Source organism: Chaetodon trifascialis, chromosome 18 (assembly GCF_039877785.1).
Source record: "Chaetodon trifascialis isolate fChaTrf1 chromosome 18, fChaTrf1.hap1, whole genome shotgun sequence".
Taxonomy (NCBI): Eukaryota; Metazoa; Chordata; class Actinopteri; order Chaetodontiformes; family Chaetodontidae; genus Chaetodon; species Chaetodon trifascialis.
Genome location: NC_092073.1, coordinates 15,675,959 through 15,698,863, shown reverse-complemented (window position 1 = coordinate 15,698,863; position 22,905 = coordinate 15,675,959). Strand labels below are relative to the sequence as shown.

Sequence of the window (22,905 nt, the reverse complement as noted above, 5' to 3'; positions counted from 1 at the left end):
AAGGTGAACAAAGCCTCTGTACTTAGTGATAATGGGCGTCTCAGAGTGCAGGGCCGTGAGTCCTCTCACCTGTGGATCTGTCCGTTCTTGTGTAGGTACTCCAGGCCCTCGAGCACATCTTTCAACACGGTGGCTATGCTGGCCTCGTCCAAGACGCCTGTCTTGTGTTCCCCTCGCGAGATGATATGCTTGATCACGTCCAGCACGGAGCCTAGATAATAACCACAGGAGACAGCGGTTGATAAAAAAGAACTTACGATGTCATGCTTCATTTTTCTTTGTTGAAAACTGCATTTGTGATTGTCAACATCAATGTCAGGGAGAAATGAAAATTATCCAGCCGTCACCCTCTTTAAACATGGCTGCGTAAATGAATTGTACCGTTTCTGGTCTTGACTGATGATCTCCCCCTGCACCTCGGGCTACCCTATATCATTTGCTGAGCCTACTCCAAACCAAACCTTATTTATGAAAACACATACTTCCTGGTGGATTGGCAGCCATTCAGTCAAGATAATTCACGTATAATCTTATATTGTTTGGATAAATTAGATTGTGGGTACACAAAGACCTTTTTTCCAGTTCCAGTAAAATGGATTTTATTGAAGGGAAAAACAAATGATTTAGTTTTGTTAAGACAAAGTCCTTTAACCATAAACATCACCATGACCTTTTCATTTGGCCATGGCAAAACAAACCAATGGTGGAGAGAGGGAAATCAGAACAGTCACTATCATGCGTTGTTTGAAGGGTAAATCCGCCTTTAAAAAGAATTTATGTTGTGTTATCTCCGATTTTAAAAGGTAAAGTCAGTGTCTATAAACACAGACAGTTGTCTCTGTGACTAAGCAACAGCAAGACTTGAATTTATGATGTCATTAGGGGACATTGTTTGGCCTTGGTCCACTGATTTTAAATTAGATTGACTTTGTTGGCTCACAGGATTTTTCTTTAAGCTTTTCCATCCAAATGACTTTCATTTGGATGTGCTGCTCACAGCTGGCAATCAGAAAGTGTGGCCAGTTAAAAATCACCATGGCTACTGTCAGAATCATGCCATTATTCACCATCTATGGAGCAGCTACAGGATTTGACTGTCGATGACATCATTACTACGGTCCAGCTCTCTGAGGTTCAGTTTCACCTCAAATTCACAAATACCAGCTGAGATCTGCAATAATATACTGTATGTGCATCCTTTAATGCCTTTACGATTGGTCAGAGGTCTGCATGAAAGACAAGTGTGCGTGCTAACATGGGAGGTTAGAAGTCAAACTGTTGCTTTGTCTTTAGTTGCTCAGGCTGAATCGACAACTAGTGCTGCTCTGCTCACTGACCAGGCAGGTCACCATGTCTCCCTCAGCCCGGCTCCTGCTGAATAAAAGGAGCGCTCTGGATGAAAAGTCAGACTGCCGTCAGTGTATGATTTCCTTTGTGCGACTTTCCAAAGAATAAAGAACATCCCTCTGAAAAGAGGTTCAGTATTTGCATTCAGAATGACAGAAAATTGGGGGACACTGGTGAATGGGGACAAAGCAGAGAAGCAAAAAGAATGCCACTTGGCTGACAAGCTGCATTGTGCTGCAGTGATACACAAACACAAACACCACACTGCCACACTGTCTATCTGTCACACACACCCTCAGCCACACACACCCACACGGCGGCACTTGCGAACAAAAGCTGGAAATGGCCTTTTCAAGGTCCTGAAACACTGTCCACACACAATTCCAGGACTGAATTGATTGGATTTTAGCAACTGTGCCAGCGATACGATATTTATTTGCACAATCACTTCAGGGTGTCCTCGCCTGCAGCACTCAGTCGAGCACTGCATTACCCAGCGGAGCCGGCGATGACGGGCCACCTGAGACTTGACGGTGTTACTGCAGAGAGTCTTAGACACAGTGAGGCGGAGTGGGGAGAGCGAGTGAGGGAGAGACGAGTTCAACGGGTTCGTCGCGCAGTGACGATGCGCGGCAGAAAATGCGATTCAGCAGCGAGGAAGAGAGACAAACCCATTCAAAGAGAGGACAGATGAGGGGAAAAGCAGCCTAGATGTGTGTCTTGAGCGTGTGCAATAGCAGGTGTATATGTGAGCAAGTGGATTGGCAAGGAGCGAGAGGGAAGCGTAAGAAGAGAGCAGCCTCGCCTCTCTGATGTGACAGTGCTTTGAAGCTCATTGAGAAAAGGCAGCCTTTTTTCCCCCCTCCCCTGTTCTCCACACACGGTTCCCTCCTCTCTCAATGCTTCTGCGCTCAGCATGATGCTCGTCTCCTTGTCGCAAATGGCTGTAGGGAGAAGAGGAATTGACAGGAAGTGACAGGTGACAATGCGGAAGGCGCGGAAGGAGTGAAGAGAGTCGAGTCTAAGTGAGGGGGAGTCACAGTCCTGATGAGCTAAGGTGTAATTATATGAGAAAGTGACCATGTAGCTAACGTGTGGGACCTTATCCTTGCTCACTCCACCAGATACAAAAAGCTACAGCCCTGCTTTATCTATACACCATGAATATGCCTTTTTGCCGAAAGCTAGATGAGAAGGTTGATACTAATGTCTGTATGCTAGGTTTTAAGCTATCACCTGCAGCCGGCTAACTTAACTTAGCATCCAGACTGTAGATAGCCCGGCTCTGTCCGAACAGTAACAAAATCTGCTTTATAGCACCTTTAATTGGTACAAAAATGTGAAAAACAACAGTTTGTTGTTTGATGGGGGATTATGTGCTGGACTTCTTGTCCTCACTGCTGCTCAGGACCAGTAACTTCCTCAACCCTGAGCTGGTTGTCTGGCAGCTGTTCCCATCCAAGCAATAGGGATTTTTAACAGTTTTTGCATGGATTAAACAAACAAAACATGTGTTAATTAATGAGCTTAAAGGGGTGGCAGGTGTTGCATTTGGACAGAACCAGGCAAGTTGTTTCCCCTCCGTTTTCAGTACTTATGCTAAGCTAAGGTAACTGGCTGCTAGCTCCAGCTTCATATTACCGTACAGACATGAGAGGGGTATCGATCTTCTTGTCTAACTCACAGCAGAAAAGCATTTGCACGTATATCCCAAAATGTCTAACTTTTCTTTCAAGAGAACAGAAAAACATTGATACAGATAAAGGAAGGCAATTAGTGTACAGCAAACACTTTTCTAGACCAAGCTGAGGTGGCACTGAGGGGAGAACATTTCTAAGTGCACACTCACAGCATGATGTAAGCTTTGGAGGATCACTAAATGCCAGCCTTGTCAGCCTCTTTCACATTCATCTGATTGAACTCTTCATGCCTCATTAGGTTGTTTCAGCACGCTGACACTGACTGACACGTTAACAATGTAAAGGTTCATTTTGCATGGGAAAGACTACGGCATCCAAGACAAGTGACACCTGTTGGCCTGGTTGGAGCGGTGCCTGTCCAAGACCCCAGAGGGAACCGATCACAGGGAGCAAATTAAGTCTTTAAAGTGTATTGCACTGTAGAGTGTGCAAAAACTCAGGAAAATGTCAAATCGTCATGTCAGTTACATGCTGGATTAGCCAGATCTCTCCCTCTTAGGATTTCAAACAAAACCTGTGAAGATGTAAAAGCCAGGATTTATACATAGCTCTGCGTAACTCTACTTCATCCAACAACAACATCACTTTTACAGTCTTCCATTCTCCTGTTCAGAGCAGGCAGTTTGAGACTGTGGGAGAGGATGAGAGACGAAAAGGGGGGAGGAGGGGGAAGTGGATGAAGGAGGTGAGAGCTGGTGCCAACTGTGCTAAAGGCCAATGGAGAATGCCAAGCAAAGTTGGAAGGGCAGAGGGAGGGTGGGGCAAGGGAGGGGCTGTGGAGAGGCATAGGTGGTGTAAACGAAAGGTGAAGAGGAGAGGACTGCTGACTGTTGAAAAAGTCTCCAGCTTAATTTTCGAGGGAGGAAGAACAATGTGATATAATGGTGAACAAAGGTAATTTTGTTTTTGTCTTAATTCTGTAAACCTCCATCAAAGCTCCCCGTCAGCACTTTGGCAATAGTTGAGGGCCACATCATGATGTGACAAATCCACTGGCTCCAAACTTGACAGAGTCCTTTCATATGCTAAATCCAGTCAATAACAATCTGCCTTTAGCTGGGTTCCACTCTGAGTGGCATTCGATTGAGCTCGGCAGCAGTGACTGCAGGTCGGCGAAGGCTGCGCACTAATCTCCTGAGAACACATTCCTCTGCTTGCTTTGGCATGACTCATATTCTGTCCCTGTGGGTTTCAGTGGATGTCTCTCTGATGTGAAATCGGCCATGGACAGGTTATGCGGCGCCCTAATGAAACAGTTGTTCACATGTCACATTCAGAACAGGAATTTCCTGAAAAGCCCTGCACCTGCTGCGTACCTACCTCAACACTCAGCTCTACAGGTTTGGCCTTGAACGGATTTGCCAGAGAGGGGTGCAGTCCTGATTGAGAAGACTACATGCTACGCTGTCAGTCAGGGAGTAACTTTAGAGGAGCAGACAGCAACCGGTACCAACAAATGAGACCGGCTGACCAACACACACCGCAGCATTAAGCAACTTAAAGCAGCTCAGGTGAAGAAAACGCAGTGCTCGGCCTGATTCACGTCTAAAAGCCTGCAGCCGCTCACGTGTTAGTCAGCAACGGCCTCCCATCAAGGCAGCTCTGCACAGCTGGACATACAACATTTATAACACAGCAGAGTACTTCCCCTCGTTTTGTTATTCACATACAGGCTGGAGGCTCTGAGAAGCTTTCAAATTAATGCATTAATTAATGCTGTTAACTTTTTCCAATGAACAGGCTGCAGATCTTAATTGACAGTTACGTTTCATATTGTACAACCGTGAAAAACAGTGAATCAATAAGTGAGATTCCCAAAGATTCACATCCCTACTGCTTACAACTAATCCACGGATGCTCAGGGTTTTTGTGCATATGTGCAACGATGACCTTTTTTGATTGAGTGACACCAAGACCAAAATGTGGCCTGTGGCTGGTTTCAGTGGCATATGCCGATTCTTAGAGGTACGATGCAGTTTCCAGAAGGGAGTGTTATTTGCCAGTGGTAGACTGGTGACATGCCGTTTTTATGGGCGGTGTGCCAGGTGAAAATAAGTGCCATACCACCGCGAACACAAAACGAGAGTGTCACTGACACCACCCATCATGCTCCAAATGTGTTCATTTGATTCTATTTTAAAATGGATGATTTTTAACACTATTTCTTATATAAAAGTGGATTGCCACAATATTTTTTAATGCAAGTCATAACTGTCCTGAAACTGTCATTCTTCAGGTTCGGTCTCTCCTTTTTACTTTCGGCCACCTATTTTGACTTTTCTGCTTTGTTGAACTATTCCTTTAAGAATGTAAGTCAGGCTATGGTTAGCCTAGCTTAGCATAAAGACTGAAAGCAGGGGGAACAGCCAGCCTTGTTCTAATAACATCCACCAACACCTTAAAAGCTCACTACTTCACACTGTTTGTTTAAAACAACGTACAACAGCTATTTGTGGTGTCTGCTGGAATGGCACGTTTATCCATCCACAAAGAACTTTTTCAAAAGTGTTCACATACAGCTTATAGCAGAAGTATATTCCCTTCAAATCATAATGTCAGATGTTTTTTTAAAGTAAGCTGAGCTACTCCACAATCTTTTCATGTATCCCCTGGCAACTGCTGAAGCACACCCTGGGCTACAAGCATCCCTGGTTGGAAATCACTGTGCCAATGCAGCATGAGTGACATACAGTACCTCCTGTAAGTGCCATGAGCCAGTGGAACAGCAGCGGCATACCAATATTCAACAGTGACTCACCACTCAGAATGAGTATACACCAAAACAAGAGTAGTGTACTATCAGTGAATATCTGTATATTCAGACACGGTCTTTAAGTCTGCTACGTGATGAAAATCATCACACTTATTGTGGTCATTATTACGATCACGATAATTTAACACAATTACTCACTGACTTTGAAATCCTGCAAATATAATTCAAGTGCAATCTCAACTCTAATATGTACAGCGGATCCACGTGATTCACTGCGTCCTTTTATTCAGTTCTGTCTGCGTCACATGTCTGCGTTCTCTCTAACTTATTCAGTATTGAACATGCTTGGCAACCAGCAACACACAGTCATCACTGTAGAGAGCCAGCACATGTCCTACAAGCTATATGCTTAGGCTCTCTTTATGAGAGTTTTGGGACTGCACCAGTGCGTAACGACCTCACCTGCCTGCTCTCTTGACATGAGTTCACCATGTATGAATGCGTGTGTGGGTGCGCTTGCTGAACTGGTTTTAGTTTTCTCATTGACCAAAGGCTCTCTTTCTGTCATCTTGGCTTGAGCTGAACTAAACATGCCACAGTTTGAGAGTTTGGGCTTTTAAGGGACACCACTGTACTGGAAAGGATGCACTGGATTCATAAGACAAAGCAAAAGGAGAGCATCACTGCTAAATGGAATGCGGCACAATAATCATTTTATCTCAATTACCAATTATTTTAATTGTTGGAAGCCAAATATTATAGCGACTGTCTCAGATGGGTGAAGTGCGACTGGAGCAAAAGTGAAAACATTGCTTAACAAATGTCATCTGGTGACTGAACAACATTCTTCTCTATTAGAAAGGAGACCTGAAGGAATGTACTCTGCTGCTTCATGATACACTTCACAAACAACAGCTGTTGATAAAAACACGTCAGGGCTTTGTCAGATCAACTGTCGAGCTGTTATCAGCTTTCCGACAGCAGGAGATGCAAGACAGGATGGAGTTGGAGGGTGGAGGCGTTCTTACGCTACATCAAGCCAGAGGAGCAGACAGGGGTTGGCCCTCCTCTGGGCTGGTATGCTCTGCCCTGTGGAGTGATGCTCTATAAACCCGACCTCATTTGAGGTATGGCAGAAGTCACCGTGGCCATCGTTTAATTACTCTGTACAATAAAACTCAACTCAACTCTCTGTTTAACTAGGATAAGGGGGATGAGAGAGGCCATCTTAAGTGCTGTCTGCTCCTGCTGCGAGGCTGGCCGCCTGCTCGAGCGTCGCTTGGCGGGCACTGTGACCCCGGGCCCAGCTGCAAGGCGGCTGCCAAGAGGCTCGTGACTCGAGTGTATCCAAGGGAGCCAGGCATGCCACCTGGACACTATCCGTTACAGTGGGATGCTGTTTACACTGGGGGCCGGAGGGGAACAAGGGAGGATAGAAATAGAGTGTAAGTGTTTAGTGTGTGGATGTATCAGTGAATGCTTGGGCTTGTATAATTAAGCGTGTGAGACTGAGAGCAGGTTTTGGAGCGTGACAAGTGGCAATTTTTTGCCTCTTTGTAAACAGAAGACCATAACTTCAGGCTGTCTTCTGCTCCGAGTTAAAAGAGCCCACTGCTTCTTGCTTGTCAACTGTTTGGCGCAGGAGGCCTTCATCTACATTCTGTTTGTGTCTAGGAGCCCTCACAGGTCTGCTCTAAAAGCTTCTCCTTCACAGGCGGATCCAGATACCATAGCTTGATGTTTCTGGTTAAATAAAATAAAAAATAAGAAACAAAACAATCAGAAGCAGATGCAACCATTGCATTATGAGGTCTTTCTCTCCATGGTGGCCCTCCCTTCATGCTCCTCTCACTTGTTAATTGCAGCGCTGCCACATGGGTGCCATGACGCCAGGCTGCGGGCTGTTATTACCGCTGCCCTGTCATTAGCTCCTGCACTGTACTGAGTTAAAGCCCGGAAAGAGCTGCAGCTCACATGGGACACAATGAGGATCAGTGCTGTCACATTCCCTACAATCACAGTCAACATCACCAGGAGTAAGTAGCCCGGCTCTTCCTACTGGCCCCTCTCCCATCTTGAGGGGCCCTGCCAAATATTCTGGACCCGACCAGATATGAATTTAAAGGGATAGTTTGGGTTTTCTGAAGTGGTGTATGAGGCACTTATCCATAGTCAGATGGTGGTTGAACGTGTTAAAACACCAAAATCACACAATAACACAGATAAACAAACTGACTGAGGCAACGGAAGAACAGCAACCCCCGTGTTATGGAAGGTAAAAATTAGTGATTTTGTCAAAGGAGTCTGGTAACTGTGTCCTGTCGGAAAGGGATGTTTGACAGCAAGGTAAGGAGGTGGAAATATTCTAAATATACGCTTGAATGATTTTTTTTGGGTGGCTAAAATGTGCTTTTCTGCTGCACCCATCCACAGCAGTACATCGCTTTGCTTCCAACACCAGCACTCTTGCTACTTCTCCAACCTGGGGCTGTGCCAAAAGCCATCAACTGCAGATAATACACTGATTATGGATAAGCATCTCTTACATCCCCTTAAAAAACCTGAACTATCCTGTTAAAGCTAGAAGTATACTCCAAACCAAATTACATTTGATGTGGTATACTCATTTTAACCCCTTATTCTTAAATCAGAAATATTGAGATTGATATTTTGGTCTGTGCAGGATCTCGACATTCAAACTGACAGGCAGAAGTCAGGGAGCAGCGTAATAAGAGATTGGACAGATAATGGAAGAAGAAAACCTCGGAAGACACATGCGCTTACCACCACTGAGCAGCTTCATGACCAGCCACAGCTCATCCTTTACCACGAACGAGGTGTAGTAAGACACGATGTTGGGGTGGTGGCACTGGCTCATGGCCTGAATCTCTTTCTGTGAGAGGAAAACAAAAACAGGAGGGATTAGCAAGTTATCACAATGTGTTCATGTTTTACACAGTGTCCTGTTTTGTAGAGTAGGGGCTGTAAAACCTGAAACACACAATACACCGCCCTTATGTTTTCATGCAAGACACACAGAGCTGGTAGCTAAATTTGCTCATCTGGCTCCCACAGAACGGTACGAGAAACCCCTAGAGGAAACAAACTGAACGTACTCACAATAAATACCTTTGATGCTGCAGTTATTCTTGAAATTTAGTGCGATACTTAACATCTTAATGACGTCAGTAGTCAGACGAGAAATAGGTTAGGTCACTATAATGCACATCTATGCAGAAGTGAAAAACAGCCGGTACTCAGCCCTTTCTACAGCTGTAAAGCTTTCTTCCTGTGTGCGTGTGTGTGTGTGTGTGTGTGTGTGTGTGTGTTTGGGAAGCAGGGGAGCTGAGGTAATGCTGGCACAGAAGTCTAATCCATCACTTCAGCACCGGTCCTGAAGTCATTTGAGGAGAGACAAGCTTCCTAAGAAAAAGAAAGTTGGGACCAGTGCTTCTGTTTCTGCACTTGACAAATGACTGAACCCGTTACTGGAGCTCCATGTTAATGCACTGCATCTCTGTACTACAACTCCTCCTAAACTTTTCTTTGTGAGGATGTGTAAGAAAAACACTGAAAATGTTATTTTAAATTATTAATAATATATCCAACAAATTTCTCAAATCTGAATATTTGATGTTCTTAAACTGGATATCTTTGGGTACTGGACTGCTGGCTAGACAAAACATGCAATTTAAAGACGTCACCTTTGGGAAAATGTCATGGACATTTTTGGATATTTTACAGACCTAACAGTTAACTGATGAATTATGAAACAATCAGCAGATCAACAGACAAAGGAAAATAATCAGTTATATGTTGATAAGTTGCATCACAGCTTGGTTATGACATTAAATGTTATCATGCAGAATATATTTTACAAAAGCAACTTTTTGTTGGAACATTTTATCGTCATATATGAATTTTAGTGAAATATTTGAGGAAATGCAATAATTTTACATCAAACCCGTCTATGTTAAATTCAGCAAAGTTGATCCAGGGTGCATTTCCACATTGCATCGCCAGTCTTTGCGCTAAGCTGTGCTGTCTCTCTGTACTGGAACCACAGAGGTGAAATCAATACGGACCTCCTCATCTAATTATGGGCTTCCACCACAAACGACCATATTTGCCCAGATTTCAGAGTGTTGTCTAAAATAGCTATCGAGTGTTGCTCCATGACAGGTGCAGCACCAGCATGTCAACTGAAAAACCATGATACTTGAGCTGAGAACATTTGTTAAAGGCATCAATCAATAGATTCTCGTGGGTCAATCAAAGCCTGATGTTCCTAACCATAAATGCTTAGCTTACACAAAGTGCATTAGCATTATCTGCTGCAGAGTCATCACTATTGAGCTTGTGGCCTTCAGTTAGCGCGTCCGCCAAGAGAGGCCAGGACAGGCACGTGACATCACGATGCCTTTCGAGACGAGCACTTGACAAAAGAGGGTTAAGATCGGGAACTGAGCCATAATAAGGGCGGATACAGACTGTGCATGAAACAAAGTCATTGGACCATGACGGGTACAGACATGTTTAAATGCACACAGATCTGTAGAGGACAATATACGGGTTAGAGTTAGTTAGAGTGTCAGTCAAAAAAAACTTTTTTTTTTTTCTTTTTTTTTTTAAATCAACCAACAGGTGAGGCCTAGCACCACTCCAACGGCTCTCTACTAAAGCTGTTTTTGATTGTCAAGCAGACTAATAACTTCCAGTCTGCCGGGCCAGACGGCGAGCTCTGTGGGTTGTCTCCGCTATCATTCTTTCTCTGGATGCTACAGGCTGAGAGAGAACAATAATGATATAGCCTGTTGGCTGCTAACTGGCTTCAGTGGAGCCTAACCCAGCCCCCCTGTGTTCTCAGCACAGTGGAAGAGGCAGGTCACCACCGCACTGTGGGCCAGGGTAACCCCAGAAAAGAAAAACAATGGGATAACAGGGAGGATATCGTGCTCTGGCCGTTGGCAGGTTTTCCCATCTTTTCCAGCGGACAATGTGTGAATCAGAGAGGCTCTTTGTTGTGGGGATTAGGTCACTGTAAACCTATGCTGCAGCAAAGACAGTGGAAATGTTCTCATGGCTCAAAACCATTCATATGTCTTTCTGTGTAACCTTCAATGTGCAACCTTTGACATTTGAGGAAATTTCGCTTTGTGAAAATATTTTTGCAGGACATCTCAATGCCGCCTGAAAAACAAAGATATTTTTAAGTATTCCTTCATGACTACCTCCACAAAGTCTAGCTTCATTTGCTCAGAAATTTTACATTGCCGCATGTTGAATACGTGGGAAAAATACTTGTCACAGACAATATTGAGCAGAAACAGGGAAATACTTCTTCCAAACAGTCTTTGTTTTGGCCTTTGTGTCTGGTTGTCACAATGCCCTCATCCTAAAGCAGACTTTCAGAGCAGTCTTATTCAAATCATCCGACCTGCAAACCACAAGTGACACACCTCTCTGCCACCTCCCACAAAGCCTCGCTGTCCCGAGATTTAATTTCCAATTTAATATACAAGGCACAGATGACATCAGAAGAGGCACTTATGGCAACCTGTGTAGGACATCATTGTCAAAGGACTTTTTCTAAAGACCATCTGCGTTACATTCATAAGCTGCCTACCATTACCATAGATTCTCCATATGTTCACTGTATAGCATTTGTGTACTTTATAATGTCAATACCATTCTAAATACATACCTTGCTTAAACAAAACATGCTAAGAAGTTGACACATTTTCTCCCAGTCTGTTATTAAAGCCTAATTTCAATAAATTAAAGCCTTTGTCATGAGAACTTAAATTCCATTTTAAAAAGGTTTTGTTTTGTGGAAGACTAGCAGGCTGATGTGTGCCAAAAGTTCTGATCAATATCAGCATCAGACTGCTTCTCCATCCCCTCTCTCCACCCATGTAAAGAAACTGTCTGTCTCTTCCTCATTATTAGGACCTAATGGAAATCACATTGGTTTTTAGAGTCTGTAACTTTTGAGTCCTATCTCCCCAAAATGTAATCACAATTAAAGTGAGTAAAACAAGGCATTCATTGTGCCACAAGCGAGTTCAATTTGGTTTATTTAATAAACAAAACTAAAACTGACCTTGCAATCTTGTGATGGGCCTATAAATGTAATTTAATGCCCTGCAAAAGGAAGGCAGGAAGTGTAACCATTTACAGATCCTCCAGGAAATAGACTGATCCACATCAATTGTGTTTTTCTATGAGGCTCGATGTCTTTGCAGTATTTGGCGTGTCTGCTGACCTTGAAACTGAGCAAAAAATAAATGACCTATTGTCACAAACTGAATACAGTGCTGGGTCACAAACTGGTGCCACAGAATCACACTGATGGCAGACGCACAGAGAAGCCACTATAGAAGCAATGTTACGTCACTATCAGTCACTCAGAGCCGAACACACACTCACTATGACCCAATATCACACTCTCACACACACGAGAAACCATTGAGGAACACAGGCTCTGCCAAATGAGGGGGAAACGTACTAAAATGTGATCTTAATGCTGCTGAGATAACAAATATACCTCTGAATCATTTCCTTTGGCTCAATTCAGACTTCTTCTACTAGAAATAACTATTTTCACCTCAAGGCACTCAAGATCTTTGTTACCTCAAGGTGTTTTCAGGTGTTTGAAGCATAAGCCTGGTAGATATTCTGGTCATAAACCAAAGGCAAAATGAAATGTTGACTGATGATGGGGACACATAAAAGTCCATCCACTAGTTGTTAAGATACTTCACTGGTTAAGAGAAAACTTTGGCCAGCTGGTGGCGCTAGAGGAAAACTCAGGGTCTCCAGGATTCATCCCCTGGGCACCATGGACATCTGTACCAAATCTCATGGCAATCCATCCAATAATTTTGTAAAAAAAAACGAAACAAAACCTGTCAGTCAGGACTAAGATCTGAACTGAAAGAGAGAAAACTGGAGGTCAGAAAGCAAATGTATGGAGGAATCAAAGCAATGGAGATGGAGCAAGACAAAGAGTTTCTCTGGAGATGATGCAGACATGCCAGAGGGAAAAATAGGGAGGGAGGGAGAAAAAGAAGCAGAGGAGAGGATGAGGCAGAGGGAGGAGAGAGGAGGAAGAGGAGAGCAAAGGGAGAAAGAGAACAAGACCATCTGAAGAAAGAGAGGCTGCAGTGGGGAAAGGTGATGCTGCTGGAGGAGGAGCCTGTTAACAGGCAGGTTTACATTAAGTGCCCTGAAATAAGAGCAACAGAGAAGGCAAGAGGAGGCTGAGCTCTGCTGTCTGCCAAAGGTGCCTGATCTCCTACACAAAGGCTGAGCAGCAGGGTGGGAAAGTCAGCCTGTCAAAGGGCCCCACCCAAACAGCTCCACCTATCTTCACAGGCCCCAAGCCTGAAGGTGTTCATAACATTTGTATCATTTTCCTTCATCCTGCTTATTTAACACTGAACCTGTACAGCCCGAAACTGTCCAACAGTATAATATAAAAAAAGAATTATGAAATAAATTGTCCACATGAATGAACTCCGGTTATGTCTTTATTTCATTCGCAAGAATGGAAGACAAACAGTGCCAAAGGAATCCGGACTTAATCAACTAGCTGCTGCAGTAAATAAACAGTGTACACAGCACTCATTAACTAACCTCCTTTAATCAAGCTTCACAAAGCTGCCTCTGTTTCTGAATAATAATTTAGACTAGGTTGTCAGCTTAGACACTTAACATAAAAACAAAAACTTGAAGCAGAGGAGCAATATGTGAGATGCCTTCAAGGCAAGCCGTGTCATCCAGTTTTGCTACAGGCAGAAACAGCATCCTCAAATCCATTTTCCAATAAGCTTCATTTACTTTCTTTCTTCATATTTCGTATTTTTGTGACGTAACAAAGTAAAACTGTGTTGAAGTTGAGCATGAAGTTGTACTGATTATAGTGGTTGAAGACATTGAAGTGATGCTCATGTCACAAATACTGGTATGTGCATTGAAGTCAAAAACAAGACGAGTCTACAGACATGCTAACTGCTCTGTGAGGCTATTTATGCACAGCAGAGCTTTGAAGTCCTCAAGCTGACACTCACCATGACAATGCTAACATGCTAGCTTTTAGCTTGATTTTTTAAGCTGAAAAGACATCAAATCTTTAACCAAGATGTTGCGCCAGGGGTGTTTGGACACTTCCATTATAACAATGGCTGTGGGAGCAGCAAACCTGACACAGCCATCTTGGCAACTGGAGACACAGATTAGTATTTTGTTGTGAACTAGATCTTAGCAGATAGGAACACTATCAATGAAGTAAGTTTCAATAAATAAGTAAACCCAACATTTGTAACAATTGTGTAATTATGCAAGTGGATATTCAAACTGCACCGCATGTAAATTGTAAACAAACCTCCTCCTCATCTGATCTAGCCTGAGTCACTCAAAGTGCTGTGCCAGGAATAACTGCAACATACCGCTGCATACAGACACATGACAGATTATTGGTCTTTCTGACATCAAAGACATTCACAGGTAAGACTAAAGACCTGCAGACTTCTTTCAAACTCGTGGCATCCTCTTTTCAAGCAGCTTCTTCAGAGAATCAGTCTGGGACCAATTTAATGCTTCCCCGACGTTTAAACGGGTACCCAGCAGGCTGTGGAATTGGGGGGGAAAACCACAGGCAGGAAATCCGACCTCGCTGTATTCCATGTGACCGCCTGCTCCGAGAATCCGGGAGCAACATTCCCCTGATTCATCCTCCAGAAATCTGGGGGGTGGGGTGGGGAAGGTTCCTCCTCAGTTTAGCATTGCCAGCGAGTAGTGAGAACCCTGCCAGCAATCTCTAGCCATGATCTTTCATGCACACGTAAAGGCTTACACAATATCTATTTCGCACAGGTTACTTTCACAGACTTTTGGATGAGAACTTGGAAAGAGGAAAAATCAATCAGTCACTCTCCTGGTGTGGGTTAACAGCTCATTTCCCAAGAAAATGTCATGTCTACTGTAACGTATCCAAGAAATTAAAAACCAAATCATTTTAAAAATACATATTGTACGTAAGAAACTCTTTGCCATCTCCAATGCAAGAACACTAGCCACAAACAAGCCCCTGATCATCTCAACGTGCAGGGAAGCTCGATGCGATCCTTCCACCTCTTGAGGTAAATCGTAAACCACATGTCACGCAGTGCATGATGTGCCGGGCTGCGGTGCAAGATTGCATTGAGGGCATAAAAACACAATACAGTCCTCAGGAAGATGTCCCACGGTGGTCTAATAGTTTCCTGGCAGCAAGTGGAGTCCTCCTTCAGAGAACAACCAGAATAGTGTTTGACGTGACAGGAATGATTGGCTTGGAGAAAACAAGTAATGAAAAGCAGAGGTGGAACTAACTCTGTCCACACGCAGAGACCACAAAGACAAAGCTCTAATTGAAATCTCGTGTTGTAAGGGAGTATAGCTGCCTTTGATCACATAAAAAGAAATGTAGTCATTTCTTTTAGTGGTCAAAAATAATGCCCTCGTGTTTTTTAAATGCATTGCTAATTGTGTTTATGGTATCAAAAGAAAGGAAAAAGATCTTTAGGAAAATATCAGGAATGTTGCTTTTCATCTCAGGTCTGCTCTGCTGGCAGGCTGAGCCCCGGCAGGGGAACAAGAGGCAAAGTAAGGCTGTAGCCTACAATCCACATGCAGTGTACTGTTAGTGGTGCTAGAGAAAAGTCAAAATTATACCTTCCACATGCACGTGGTGGACGTTACATGACGGTGTACACGCAGGCTCTGTGCGGACATTCATAGACATACCACATACAACAAGCTACAGAAAACATCTGTAAATGTGCTCCAGGCTGACCTCAGAAAAGTAGTTCATTCATAGCTACTACACATCCATGGTGTAGCAGCTGTCTGTGTATGCGTCCATTCAGGAGTATATTCAGGCCTTAAGAACCAGACCAGCATCTAACTGGACCAAAGAGGCATTTACAGGTACTTTTACATCCCATTTATGTGAAAATTAGCTTTCTAGCCTGCAAACTAACATTAGCAGTGCACTTTGTTGATAAGCATCAATTGGTTGTTCGTTCAACAAGGTAAGGGGCGGGACAAGACGTGTTCATGTTGTTAAGCTAGATCAGAAGGAAACAGGAAAGCTAATGTAGGTTGTTGTGTGGTAGGTTGCTGTCTGGCACAGTTTTCTCTGCCTCTGACAGAAGGCTGACAAAACTGCTTTCTGCAAGATTTGATTGACTATATTGAATGTCTACACAGGCAGCATTAATTTGAATTGATGTGAAAATTAATTAACTATTACGAATTTCTCCCTTTTAGTTTCAGAATTTTTTCCTAAAGGAGAACACAGGTCACGTGATTTACAGTGCAGATGTGCATGCTGTTTAATTTCAGTTGTATCTAGGTCAATCTAATATGCATTTAATTAGCAGTGTTGTGTGCGTCTTACCAGGAGTTCATCCATACTAGTCTGGCATTTCTCTAGGTTGATGCGTTTGATGGCAACCTTCTCCTTGCGTGGTGTACAGTAGGCTGCTTGAACCACTGCTGTGGCCCCACTCCCTAAAACAGACAGGAAAACATATTATCACATTTATTATGATTCAATGTAATATTAGTTATGTCAGGCAAGATAGGACTCTCAGTGCCATTGTAGAACGCAACTTTGGCACATACAGCACATTCATCTCGGGTTACATTCATATCCTTGCTCTGCCCCGGCTTCTTTCAGTTGCTGGCCCCTTCCCCCCCTTCTCCATCAAAAGATAATGGCGACTACAAGATAATAAACCTAACTTTTATTATTACCTCAAAATTCTTCAGGGTTCAAGAAGGTTGAACAGTTCTGCTTTGACAGTTCATTTCATTTCACTTCAGTACAGCTTAACTGTCTATTCATCAATTATGAATGAGCTTTCCCAAATCCTACCTGATGAAGTGAGTCTGATTAGGGACAGTGACTCTGCTTTTGAAGATTCATGCCAGAAAAGACCAAAGTTTGGTTCCTTTTTCTGGACCGTATATCCACGGCACAATTTGAAGATTTAGTTCACAGTGTGTTGAAAATTGGCAGTTATTCTTTACAGCACCAAATACCACAATGCAGTGAATGACAGTAGCTTTAAAACTCTAAATCCAAAGGTTTATTTGTCACATAAATAATAAGTATATGCAGTGAAATGCAATGTGCTCAACTCTAAGAAAGACAAGCAAAGGGTAAAACAATAACATATGTGCATCCTTATAGTATGCATCACAACTGAGTAATATCATTCATCAATACTTTTAAAGATTTGTAGTTTATGAACTTTTCAAGACCAGGACACTTTAAATCAGCCTCCTTTTCCATGTTTTCAAGCTGTTTGCGCAACAAGGTACAAACCCTCAGCAACAGTGGGAAGTCTATACTCGTTTATCGCACCACACCTATTTTGATGTGCAAGTAAACAACACATAAATCACAATCTGATTTAAGCTTAGACCCTAAAACAGTATGCTAATCGTTATTTTGAATTATATGTGATAGTCAGGAGTAAAAGCTTGTAAAATCCTCCCCAGGAGAGGTACATCGGTTGCTCCTGCGTCGTGTGAGGTCATTTCACTGCCCCCTCTATGCTCTTATTTGATGCCATGCATTCACACATGGTTGTTTCCACAAGTTCTCTGGAGTATACGTGATGCTGAGCAATGCTGGGAGCACATTCTCCTCCAGCAACAGGCTTTGGTGAGTGAAAGAGTGAGAGGTAAGTCAGTTCGCCCTCCAGTAAGCTTTTCCTAACCTCCCTCATCTTAGCTATGCCCAAATATTAACAAAGTGCTCATTGTTTTGAGTTTTCATTGAGCCAGAGGTGTGTGGAGGTTTAAAAAGGGTTATATTAAAGGGGGAAAAAAAGAGTTCACTGATTTTAATTAAAAAGTAAAGCTTTCCCTGAAGACTTGGCCACTTTTTATTTAACTGTTTTTATTCAAGATAATTATGACTTCAGGCTATATGAGAGAAGCAGAGAATAAAACAGCAAAACCTATTCAGTATAGCTGAAACTAAAATAAACCACAAACTCTTGCTCTTGAAGATAATACAATCAAATTGCAATTTCCTTGTAATTTCGTATTATTAACAGGCTGTAATGGTCACTTGACTCATCATAAATATACTGTATGTGAAAGTCTGCTTCCTACAGCTGTAGCGGGTGTCATCTATTGACTGGCAACCTCTGACAATGTGTGGTTGGCCTTGCTCAACTCACCATCATGCAAGTAATCACAGATCACTCCTCCATTGCTCAAAGGAAGGGGCTGAACAGCTCTTAAAATATATCCCCAAGCCCCCTCCTGCCGCCACCACCACCACCAGCAGCAGCAGCAATACCCAACAAACCTCTGGAGGCCAGCCAGTGATGGGGAGCTCAGCCCTGGCTGGACCACAGAGAGCCAGTTGCCCTGTACACAGCGGAGTGTAAATTCTTCCACACAAACAAACAGCCAGTCGTCAGGGGTGGCTGGACAAGCTGGAGAGCATGTGTGCTTGCATGTGTGTGTGTGGAGAGGATGAAAAAAGGGGGAGATTGTTGGGTTTGCAGCAGGCAAGGTTATGGAGCACCTAAGCTCTGCAAGCCATTTAGACTGAAGAAGCCCAATTCTACAAACCAGCTGGGACCTTGAGTTAATATAGACCTGATGCTCTTTGATATTTGCTACTTCCAATCTTAGCACAAGGTTAGTCGTCATGTCTCCTCTATTTGTATCCAGTTACATGATTATTCAATGCTTCACGAGGCCTTTGAGGTTCTAAACCTCCAAACCATGGCTGTCATCACACTCACTAACCAGCGGCCTGATAATCCCGAACCTCATTGTGAGTGAGGCAGTAAATACAAAACACAAATCTCAAAAACATCAGATCTTATCAAATAAGCCACACATCGTCACATCTCTGTCATTCCCCCAGACAACATCATCACCGCCCTCTTCGTCGGAGTGGGAGGAAGCACACAAAAGAGCCATCCTCACAAAGGCAAGCGCTGCAGTAGGATGAGGGCTTTGAAAAAGTCAGGCCAACATCTAATCTGCTAAACAGTCTGGCACAGGCATAAAGGCTGCATATCAAGCAGGGGGTGCCTTTTCCCTTCTGTAAATGAATTAATAAATGATAATGAGCAGGAGTCAGCCCTTTATAAATACAAACAAAACTTCAAACTTTGCCTGTCTGTGTTTTCTATTGCCAAAGGCTTCGCAACAAGAGTTTGCGTGTTCTGGATATGGATGGCTAAATCCAATCTACATATTAAGTTTCCACATTAGGCAAAATCAAATGAAGACGATCCAGCTGTCAGCTGGAAATGTGGCGTGTTGACGAGGCTGAGGGATACAAAGCTTTTTTGGCTCGTTGATTTCCATTTGTTTCCATGTCTGATTTCCTTTTACATGTTATTTCCATTTCATTTTTCATGGTGTCATTAACATTTTAAGACAACTGCAGAAACAGCCAAGAGGAAAATATCATTAACTACCATATGTAGCTGTTTTTTTTTGGCCCCCCCAAAAAAAGTAAATGTCATGTTTCCACTAATTAACAATATAATTATCCCTGCACAATTAGTCAACAGCTTCTCCAAAGTATTCTAAATGGATTGCTGACTTTAATCTGTGTTTAAATGTGCCGTTGTTTAGATCCATCCTCTTGCCTCACACTTGGTTTGCATTTACTCCTTGTGCAACATTATAGCTCCAGATGTAAAGGTCTACTCTGTGTAATGAAAAAAAAAATGTTGCAGACAGGGTGAAACAACTTGATCGCTCCTGAGGGGGAAACATTGACAAAACAATGATGATCTTTGAAAAAGCAGCCAATGTTTTCTGTAAGCATGTTTCCTCAAAACAAGTCCAGCTTGGCATGGAGCGCCTTATTATACTATAACCTGGCATTATGTGAATGGGACACGCAAGACTGAAGCTTTTTCTTTACAATCAACTGTTGTAAGCCTAAACATGCCAGTGAGGGCTGCTAGCTATTAACCCGTACACTAGCATGTTTGCTTTTTGGGGAGTTTACATCAGCATATGGATGTTTGCATTCCTCCTATCCTGGTGCATCTGCATGAAGTCTTCTTAAATAAGCATTAGTAAACAGAATCATAGGTTTACTTAGGCAACAGACAAAGCTGCAGCATTACACTAAATTAGAATTATTAAAACAGCTCGAAAGACCGTTAAAATACAAAGAAGCCATTTAAATCTCAAGGTTTCATTAAGGAGCTGTTACTGAAGACTCCAAATAAAAAGATCGCTCACATTACAGGCCAACATTAACCTGAAAGTATCTGATAAAAAAGACTAAGTAAGATCAAGGCAGAACAGCCACTGCTGCAGTTCATTTCTTTAACCGCAAAAAAGTACATACTGCCCAGTACAATAATATCCTATCAGATCAGACCGGCCTTGAATTAGCTTCTTAATAGAGTCGGTCACCCGCAGTGAGGCAGCAGCTCTGAGTTTGTCTTTCCTGCCCTCAGCAGGCTGCTTTGCTGCTTTATGTCAGTCATGTTTTATTACATTTCCTCTAAAAACCTGGCTGACATTCCACATATTATTCAAAAGGCAGAATGAGAAATGTCACACATGACTAGAAATCACTCCAGCAGCCACTGTCTTGACGTGTGTCCTCCCCTGATATCCCAGGATGCGACGTTCTAAAAAACAAAAACATATGGGGGTAAACATCGAAGCTAACCTCATTGGAGAAATGTTAGTCTGCAGGTTGTTTTCCATTGTGATAAGTTTCTCAGAACATAACCATACTGAAGTTTTTCAGAACCGTCTGAGGGACAGGACAAGGAACAGGGAGGAAACATGGTTACCGCTGGATACAAACAGTGGGAGCAGTAAGTTTCCAGTGGAGACCTGCCAACATGAATGATCCAAAGTCTGATCCAGAATGAGAGAGAGCAAGCGGCTCTTTTTTTTTTTTTTTTTTTTTTTTTTTTTTCCTACAGCTCTGTCCAGTATGATCCAATGTTCAGTGGGGTGAAAAGAGTGGGTGTGAACCATGTAATAACAAGTCCTCTTTCCCTGGGGAAGTTACCAAAACAATAGCTCTGCTGGGCATGCTGGGTATGCAGGGCCATCCTCACAACACCAACCTAGCAGCTGTGCACAAGAGCTGAAGAAAACATCTCTCTGGGATGAAACAGCTTATTCAGTGTCCCACCCAATCAGTTTCTGTTAAAGAGGTGGGTTTAGGTTGGAAGTTTAGCTAGTGGCTACCTGATGAGGATTTAACAGCTGCAGGTTATTTGATAATGAAAATATTAATTAGCTGCAGCCCTCCACATGAATGCATAGCTCATACATGTGGATGTCTTGCACTGAGCTTGTGGTGGGAAATCAAGAAGGTCTCACTGCTCTCATTATAATCCTCTATGAGTCCATGTGCATGCTCTGTGCTGTATGTTTCGGTGGGCTATTAATTGACTGTGACGAAAATTACCAAGGCAATAAAACCCACTCTTTCAATTTAATCAGTGACGCCTGAAAGCAATTAAAACACTTGTCCCCCTGCAAGTAATAACAGAGACACACACAACATATCAGTGACCTGTCACTGGTCTGAAATCTGAAAAGCCTATCTATATAACTTTCTAAGACAAACAGTAGCCTGTAGTAATTTAGAGGTCTCTATACTGAATTTGTGTTTACCCACCCCCCTCCCTGAATACACACTCCACAACACCACCACACCTCACCCCTGGCTGATTGCGCAATCTCGGGAATATGCCATCCAAACAAGAACCCACACTCCTGACTTTACAGCTCACGTCTTTTCTTGGTAATTTAAGTTAGCAAATCCTTCATAGTAAGGCTTCTATCACTTCTTTTTTTCAGAGTTAGTTGAATACACTACTGTGATTTAGGAAAATGTTGTGAGAAATCCTGATGGCAAATGTCAAGACGGTAACCGGAGGAAAACAGTATGTGGAAGTCACTCCAGTGTGATCCCCTGTGTACATGAGAAGAGGAGCAAGACCTCTTTGCTGTGTTCATTCATAAAGAAAGCCTCTTCCCCAATATCCCCTCATCCTGAACTTAAAAAGAAGAGAGATAAGCAATGGAGAGTCGACTGTTTAACCAATCACTGATCCACTCGGCCTGACAAGAGGAAATTGCAGCTACTCAGACTGAAAGCTCAATATTTTAAAAAGTCGTATTGCTTTTTGTAACACTTGCTGGCTGTAACGACTTAATTTCCCATCTCATCTTATCTTATCGGTCATATGTTAATCAAGCACAGACTGTATGAGCGGGCAGAGACAGAGAGCTCCACAGGCGAGGTTTAATATGAACCAAAAAAGGATGATGCCAAACAGGAGGATACTTCTTGTTTACTTGGTGTTCATGAGGAGCCTGGAAACAGCTTCACATAAAGGGATTGACTAATTTAGATGATATACAAAGAAGATCAACTTGAGATGAAAGAGCACAACTGCTGATCAGCTTTCAGCCATTTATAAAGAGGAAGACGAACTACACAATTTGTTTCCAAAGCTAGGGTTGATAATCATGATCCCTGCCCTAACCCCAAGTCAGCATGCTGCAGTCCAAACTTGAAATAGCCTTGCCGGAGTCAGACCTACGCTGACAATTTGTGCCACACATCGCACAGGAAAAGGCCACAGAACTGGTGTCTATACAAGAGGGGCTTTATCTCTGTGTGCACTGCTAAATTGGAGGGCGTTATCTTGTGAGGTGCCCCAGATCAAATTTTCCAAGAAACCGAGGGAGGAAATGTTGAAATGGGTAAAAGTTAAATGAAAGTCTTTTAAAAATACACAGAAAGGTTAATTTGGGGCCTGCAGAGTGGACCCTCTATAAACACACAGATTCCCTGAAGAGGAAGCCCGCACCACTGAGGTAAAGCAAACCAGAGGCACCAACTAACAGATTTGAGAGGACAATACGTTGCTTATGTATCCATATTCTCAACCTCGACAAAGTCAGCCAGCGAAGTAAAAGCTGTCATTCCTCAGGCCAAACAGCCGATAAGCCATCTGCAGGACTCTACCAGGCCTGATCCTGCGCAGGAAAGGTGTGAATGCCTCCCACCACACTCAAGGGCTTGATAGAGACATGACCCTAACAACAATTAACTTCAAC

At 43.0% G+C, this 22,905-nt stretch overlaps 1 protein-coding gene across 4 annotated transcripts in view; it reads right to left on the bottom strand.

The window, feature by feature from the left end:
• The window catches only part of oxsr1b (oxidative stress responsive kinase 1b), a 42,439-nt gene that overhangs the window by 17,970 nt on the left and 1,564 nt on the right, over positions 1–22,905 (bottom strand). For all 4 annotated transcript variants that reach the window (XM_070985565.1, XM_070985561.1, XM_070985562.1 and 1 more), the window contains exons 2-4: positions 16,205–16,317; positions 8,545–8,653; positions 70–211 (exon numbers count right to left, since the gene is read on the bottom strand). In XM_070985565.1, coding sequence (XP_070841666.1) covers positions 70–211; positions 8,545–8,653; positions 16,205–16,317 — 364 coding nt within the window. The remainder of the gene's footprint in view (positions 1–69; positions 212–8,544; positions 8,654–16,204; positions 16,318–22,905) is intronic.